Genomic DNA, 7,816 nt, shown 5'->3' with positions numbered 1-7,816 from the left:
TATATATAGCTAAAAGGTTCGATGGTGTTACGAGGTATAAAGGCACTTTACCGCAGCCAAACGGATGACGGCTATCCTGATTCGCTTGCTGGCTGTGCACCTCTCTCTAGCCATCTACTTGCGTAATGATGTTAATGCAGAATAAACGTATTACGATTCACGTTGCGACCACCTGCTGCGTCACTCCTTAGCAGTACTCATTGCATTAGAGTATACCAGTATAGCCTATGCGTGGTCGCTCGTTTCTCGCTGCCCGGTTTCCTCCGCGTTTCCTCTCCTACTCTCTACTTATCATTTCCTCTCTTCGTGCGAGTCTGTGTAGCTCGCCACATTTAAAGGCTAGTTTGCCTCGCAGGCCGACCTCTGCTTCGGCGCCAGTTCCTTGCGCTGCCACCTCTCCGCCCAAACTTATCGACTCCAGCTCAGCCAATAGTGCCCTGACTACTATTGACTTTTACTACGCTTGCAGCAGGCCACTAATACAGGCACCTCTACAGGCCACTGTCACAGGCACCGCTAAGGTTATTGCCACAGGCGTCGCTACAAACCACTGCCACAAGCACTGCTACAGAACTCTGTCGCAATCGGTACCTAAGCGAACGCTTCTATCAGCAAGCAGTATGTATCTTGACTGTAGCTGCCAGAATGGCTTCCTTTTTATCTTCGTGGCCTTTTTCCTCTCCTCTCTTAACTCTTTGCATCCCGTTCGTCTGATCCATCTGGCCTGCAGATTTTCCGCAGAGTATTTGTTTCATGTCTAAACTGACCAACTCAGCGTCTGTCCTCCCTCACCGGCATTGTACCTACATTTTCTTTCCGTTTGCCTGCTTTTTTCATAGTCAGAGCTTTCACATGGCAGTCCAACAAGTTCTGCTTACGTGCGTATAACTGTTCCCTCGCCGATGGTCTATGAGCCGCATGCGCCTGTTCCACTTGAGCTTTCGGTCTCATTGCGTTCTGCGAGGACCGTCGTATCCTGCACCACTCTATGCTTTTCTCTCTATTGTGCTCTGCATGCGGAAGCAGCTCGTCGTGGGGTACGAAGATTCGGCACGGCCTCTTGACTGGCACATTGCGACTGATTCGGTTCGTTTAGTAGCAGCAACTAACAGGTAAAAGCAAGGCCGAAATTGGGGTCTCAACTAGAGACGAAAACGGCACATCGACGTTAGGGATACAAACGGTTGAGGGCTTAGGTTTAGTTGCTTCTGCTGCTACCGTTGGCAATGGAGGCAGTGCATTGCCTGCTCAGACGTATGTGGTCGGTTTGGTGCAGAACGGCTTCAGCCAGTAGTCGCCACTACCTTCTATTGTAACAGTCTGCAGGATTACTCGGGATAGTCTTTGACTTTGCGCCTTCTTCCACATAACGGCGCACTGCATTCTCGTTCTGGCAAACTAATAGGCCATAGCCGGAATACCCGGAAGCATTAATTCGATTGAATGCGACGCTAGTGGGAGCTGTATCTATGACGTAGTAAGGCGGCGTGGCATAAACCCCCAGGAGTGCTTTAATGAAAAAGTATTACTGTATTTCTTCTACTATCGTATGAAAACCAAGCCTTAGCGCAAAACAAAAACTGACAGTTGATTTTCTTCTGGTCTTTTCGCTCACGAAGATTATTGTTAATAGTTACTGCTGACAATCACTGAGGTAACATAAACTAGGTTTGATTGACATAATTTACCAAAGCTAGTTCGTATTCCTCTTAACTTGCGTGTGTCTACGAAATGAGTTTCGGATTAGCTAGGGGTTGGAAAACAAACGTTATTTGTATAAACGATTACTTATAGAGCAATCAGAGGTTACACACTGGGCATACTTATATTGGGCCCTGCTGACAGTTGATTCCGTATTGATACTAATTACTTTACAGTTTCATTAAGTCTGATACTGTTATCTAGTGTTTTGAGCCGACAAGGATATTGCTGATGACTATTACTATGAAGACCTTTGAACAACTACGCTTGAGTAACGTGGGTTTTGCACGCTCGAAAAGTACGCAAAGATACTTCTTTGAGACGGAATGCGCCGAACGCGTACATATATCTTAATTTCCTCTAAATCCACATAGGAAAATAACCTGGGCAGGGCTGTCTGAACCTATCCATGTATTCTGCGGATTCAAATTATGATATTGAGGGACATACGAGATGGAGCTGTTCAGCGCTTGGTGATGCTGCTGTCTTCGCTTTTGACTTTCGAGCCACTGGGGTTGGCTGTCCACCAGTTCGAGGGCACTGCCTCGATGTGACGTGTTTCCATTGCTTTGATGATTAGGCTGCCGGTGTCGATGCCCCGAATGACGAAGAACGCTCTCACATTCACTTCCGGACACCTCGCTACGTGAGTGGTAACTGCTGTTAAGCGGATACATACAAAAATCGAAACAATTAAAAACCGTTAGATGGAGCATGTAATCTTTGAATTGTATATAGAGTTGGTCTTTGTCCATATGTTTTATGATGAAGGCACCTTTTCATATTTTCGTTTCTAGGAAAGGCCATTCCGTAGCGCTTATGGTTTCATGGTAGATATAAGGAGCATGGCAGGCTGGAACGACGTACGTAACCGGTTATAACCGGATTGCTTACCTAGATTACTTTAACAAAACGTATGAAAAAGGTGTACGCGCCTACGGAAAGGGTATGCGTAGTTTTATCATTATGACAGGAAAATTATTTTTTTTTCGAAAATTATTTTCTCAAGCGGCTAGAACTTGTTTACTACCCTATAATTCTCTTCAATTCAGGACTCGATCGTTTTGGAACAAGGCACCTGTTTCAATACCCTTGACTGATGTCAGGAATTACCCCTTAACATGGGGGGGGGGGGGGGCTATGAATCATCTATCCAGCTACAAGTAGCTAATGTTCAAATTTACCACAAGTACGAGTACCGATATTACTCGATCATGTGGATACATACGATTTACACAGATCTATAGCTGTTTATAAACGTACCGCAAAACGTATGAAATTCTATAGAGATATATGGTTATTTCGATTTAACTGAACAAATCCAAATGGCAACCCCAATTACGAGGGAAGAGCCAGGTATGTTAAATATAAGATATGAAAACGGGAATGCCGCATTTAATCAGGATAACTTCTCGAGAACTTAAGTGCTGCTGTTCGTCATTGTCACACTCGTGACAAACAAGTCATGGCAAGGAGACATATGCACGAAATCTCCCTACGATCTATAAACAGTTCATGCACGGGTCTTCAGATCGGCAAAAGCGCAAACGACTGCGCACTTCGTTATACCTTTGTTGTGCGACCGCTACGATTATACTTGGCGTATGTGTATGTGCGACGATTTCCACCGCCACTATTACCAGTACGTATTATACGATGCGAGGCACTCTCGGTCGGTGGTGTTCTTGAAAGAGGGAAGTGGATCTATTCTTCCGGAGTCATATGCTAAGGCTCTTTCGTGTAGAGGCTGTTCTCTAGTCCGCCTGAAAACCTCGCTTTCGTCGGCATTCGCAGCAGTCAAACGACTGCCTCTTCCCATCAACATCGTACCGCCGTCTGCGCTTCTTGTTATTCATAGCCATAGCGGAAAGTCGGAAACCCCTAAACGAGATGGCAAATGCTTTTTTTACTCCGTTTGGCCGACCTCCTTGAACTGTCGTCTTCGTCTAACCCTCATACCGAGCAACATCAAAACTCTGCCAAACCTCACGATGAAGCTACTTTATGAAGGAGCGTTCTGTTATATAAAGGATCGACCAAAATGACAAGAGAATCTTCAAAGCATGCGTAAACAGAAAGCAAACATCCATTTGTCGGACTAGCATCCATCGCCTCTGCGATTTTGTGTCAAACATCCACCCCCCATTGTACAATGTCGTAGGAATACGTGTGCATCACACGTGTGCGGCAAAAGTCTTAGCAAGCAACTACAAGCATTACAGCGGTTTTCCCGAGCCTCCGCATTGTCGTTGAAATAAACACATCCGTACTGACACTAACACTCACAGTTACAGCCAACGTATGTTGACGCATCCTCACGTGCTCTGACACGTCGGGCTAATCCTATTGAATATAAACAGTGTTTCTCAGACAATATTTTCTAATAGCTCACAAGTTGTCGACCACGGCGTGAGCCTAAATCGGCGATATGCATGGCTTCGTTTGTCGGTCTCCTGAGCCCCCGCCCCCTAAACAAAAATGCTTCCATCTCGTCGCTCAGCATCGCAAGCATACAGGAGATAGCCAAGGCTACCTGGATATCGTCTAACTATATGGTTCAGGATAGATCTTTCGGAGCGAGGTAGCACAGCTCTACTTCACGCTGTACCTTTAAATGAGAAACAGATTCAAGCAGTAACGAGTCGGCCTGGGTATAGCTGATGGCCTGAAGTGGTGGGCGCACTGCTAGTGAATGGACGACTAGTGTCGGGAATGATGACTGCTTTGAGTGGCTTCGCTAAGCAGACTTTTGCCTCGCTTCGACGATTTTAGCTTAACTCGCACGAAAGGCCCTGATGTCTGAACCTTTGGTTAGTTAAGACCCACGTAGTAGGTTTGACGAACTCACGACGCATCGGCTGTTGCAGCACTACGTACGTGGCGCACGAATAGAGACCATGAGCTGTAAGTTAGGTCTTTCCCCTCCTAGATTTCTTGTAGAACATGCGGGAATAGGACAGACCTAGGGATCCAATCCGACGGAAAAGATTCGCTTAATAGTAGTAGTTAGTAGCAGTTGTACCAGCTTTTCAAGTGGTGTTCCCGCTACTACTGGGATGAACGACGGAGGCAGGACGTGTTTATGTGTCTCGTTCACTGTATGCAGTATTACTGCAGACTCAGCAATCATTAGCCTGCCCTATTCAAAGGCGACGGTGGATCAGGGACTATCTACCACCAGCCCTACTTTATGGAAAAGAAAGAAAACGGAGACTAGGTATGAATTAATGGGCGGTTTCGCATGCTTCCACCCAATGTCTGAACCATCAACCGACCACACGATCATCCAGCCACGAGGCCAATGGTCGCAGCCCACTGCCCCCGTAACAGTGGAACGGTTGCGGAAGGCTTGCTTATGAAGGTAGATGAAGGCTGCAACCATCGCTTGCGACTAGGCTAACTATCGCGTGCTTACTGCGTGCGCGGATCCGCCTTGCTACACAAACGAGCGTGGCATTCATGCACGAGACGCACATGAATGTCTGCCTGTGTGAGCCACTGCGAAAGCGCGAGATAACACCAAAAGAGAGGTGTCGCCTGCCATCGGTTTCGTGGTAATCACGTGGCTTTCCTGTCGTTTTCTGGCTGTTGGAATAGATGGTGCTGTCTGACTGGAGAGACTTCCTGCGACGACGACGACCTGTGTCATATTCCGGCCATAAGTCTAACTGACTGTAGACAATGCAGATTGCCGTAGTTTGGCCTGCAGACGCAAGAGGGTGCGCAAAAGACGGACACAGTGCCAAAGACCATTTCGTATGTCGCCTGTCCTCGTGGTCTTTTCCGCTGGCTAAAAGCTATCCGTATATCACAGTTTGGCGTGTGCGCTCTTATTCATGCCAGGGAAAACAACTGCAAGCGCGATTGAGAAGCGAGACCGGCTGCCAGCCTAGTACATAGTACGGTAGAATGCCAAGCCGACGTAGAGGAAGCCGCTGGCTGGCAATAAAGAGACGAAGTCCGAGTGTTCGTACAGTCATTAAGCTCCATAGACTTGCGGTGTTTGAAGCATCCAATCGTTAAAATACCTAATGACAATCAGAAAATAGTAGGTAAAAGCGGCAGTCATTGGACAAATGGAACAAATGGGTCGTGTTCTATACGCTTGAGCTTAGATAGCATTTTTATTTAAATGTGGTTACACATTTTTAATGCGCGAGTTTTTTTAGCTGTGTGATGAGCCACAATAGTTTAATAAATAGCAATTGCTAGCCTCGAAGAAATGAGCCATGGCTAGAAATAAGATCTGAGGCTACTATTAAATAAGACAGTAAAATTTGAATGACTCTATGTAACTTGTAATTAACAATCAATACTTGCGAATTTCCTTTATGTATCGAACCCTCCGTGCAGTACGATATTCGATTTCCGCACGTATTCACTGAGTTCAAACAGGTCGCCTCGAGGGAGTACAAACAAGGCGACGGAAGCTACGCCAGATACTGAGAACAGGGCTCTTTATTAATTCACGGAGCCACGCTAAGTCCTTACACGAACGCAGTTATTACAGGTATTTGCTCCAGTCTATAACCGAAATTTATTGATTCGTTTCAAGTTCGACTTTTTGCATAACAATCGAGCAAAGAAGAAACACCACAATAGCTCACGTACACCCTATATAATTATTAAGCATCGCAACCGTCAGATTGTACGCAGTGACGTAACCTGCATAATTGGCCCAATAATAGGTAATATACAGATCCGACCAAAACGGTACTTTTTATGGTCAGTCAAAGGGGTTCCTAGTTCTTCTGCTCTGTTTGTGTTGTTCCGATAATCTGCAGGCGCCTGATTTCAATTAGAAGTATAATATACGCAGAAAGTGCACGGGATCTAACTCGGAAGGTGTGGACGCGCCTCAATGTTACTTAAGTGGATCCAAGCACATACACAGTAACTCTCACGTATACGATGTTTTGCCGGGTCACCATCTCGTGCTTACGTGTGCTTTGCTATCTTCTGGAACGTAGTACTCTTCTCATAACTATGTTGTTTCATCGAATTGCCCGCTTCGTTCAATGGGCGCAGACTGACTTCACAGGGTTCCGCTCTCTATCTTCGTATCACCCTTTCCTTTTTTCTATTCATTCACCTCCCTCTGTTGATTTTTCCACCTCATCTTTGCGGAGCTATGCGGCGATCGACCAACCAACCAAGTAATGGGACAGCTCCTTTTTGCACAGAGGGAGCTGTCCGATTCTATTCTAAGAAAAGAAAACAATTTCTAGCTAAGTCTGCTGCCACTTAGGCTTGTCGAAGCAACGGAATCTCTGAACGACAGCTGTGCTAGCCAGACAGACTAGCGAGTCGCCCCACCCAGCAGGGCCTTCGGTGCCCGACCACGGTCGGAGTGATGTTTGCGTAGCTTATATCTGGCCCTCGTCTATGTTACACCATAACAGCATGGCCTCTTGAACAACGGCCAGCCCCTCATTGTAAATATCTACTGAGGCCTCTCCGAGGAGGCTCTTTGTTGTAACCGCGCGTTCAAATCCGCCTTATTCTTACACGCAGACCCATCGTGGCTACCCTTTTGGAGCTTCTTCCATCTGCCTCAGATATGAATATGCTATTCTTATAGGCTCATTTTCTGGGCCCGAGAGCAACGATGCTAAAGTAGCCCTCTGCGACTCGCGTTCGTGGAAAACGGCTCCAAAAGAAGGAAGTGATGGCTTGATGGCTGAGTTAAAGGGAGAGCTGCAGATAGAACGCGTTTTGGAAACAGAAGAGGGTTCTGTCCCACCGGCCCATGAGCGAGCGTAAGTGAGGCTCAACGTTTCGAAAACCCTATTTCTTCTCGCTGCTGCCACAGTTGCCCTCTTTAAACGGACCATCCAGTAAGCATTGCAATTGCAAACGTGGACTACAGTTGGAATTATCTATTCTGTCTAACCAATACTTACTGAGGAGTTCACTTAATTGAGAGAAGCCAAGTTATGTTTGCGAAAATAAGATACATTTTTATTAGACGCCATGTATTGGTAAAGCAGCGTTAGGTCATAATACTTACCTGACACTTCAATATGCCCCTATATATATATATATATATATATATATGTAAACGTTTATGGGTTTGTTATAAGCTGTGAAGATCCGATATGTTCTATTATATATA

At 46.0% G+C, this 7,816-nt stretch overlaps 1 protein-coding gene across 4 annotated transcripts in view; it reads right to left on the bottom strand.

Annotated features, from left to right (window-relative positions):
- LOC111269273 (uncharacterized) overlaps positions 1 to 7,816 on the bottom strand; it is a 104,965-nt gene that overhangs the window by 11,927 nt on the left and 85,222 nt on the right. For 3 of the 4 annotated variants that reach the window (XR_002685700.2, XM_022848743.2, XM_022848756.2), the window contains exon 13: positions 2,152 to 2,361. Coding sequence is in view for 3 of the 4 variants with exons in the window: in XM_022848743.2 (XP_022704478.1) it covers positions 2,152 to 2,361 (210 nt within the window). In the remaining variant the exon portion in view is untranslated. The remainder of the gene's footprint in view (positions 1 to 2,151; positions 2,362 to 7,816) is intronic. The other variant, XM_022848747.2, reaches the window with a different exon arrangement.

The sequence above is a fragment of the Varroa jacobsoni genome, unplaced genomic scaffold (assembly GCF_002532875.2).
Source record: "Varroa jacobsoni isolate VJ856 unplaced genomic scaffold, vjacob_1.0 scaffold_145, whole genome shotgun sequence".
NCBI classification, from domain to species: Eukaryota; Metazoa; Arthropoda; class Arachnida; order Mesostigmata; family Varroidae; genus Varroa; species Varroa jacobsoni.
Note: the sequence above shows the minus strand (reverse complement) of the source record. Positions and strands in the feature narration are given on the sequence as shown.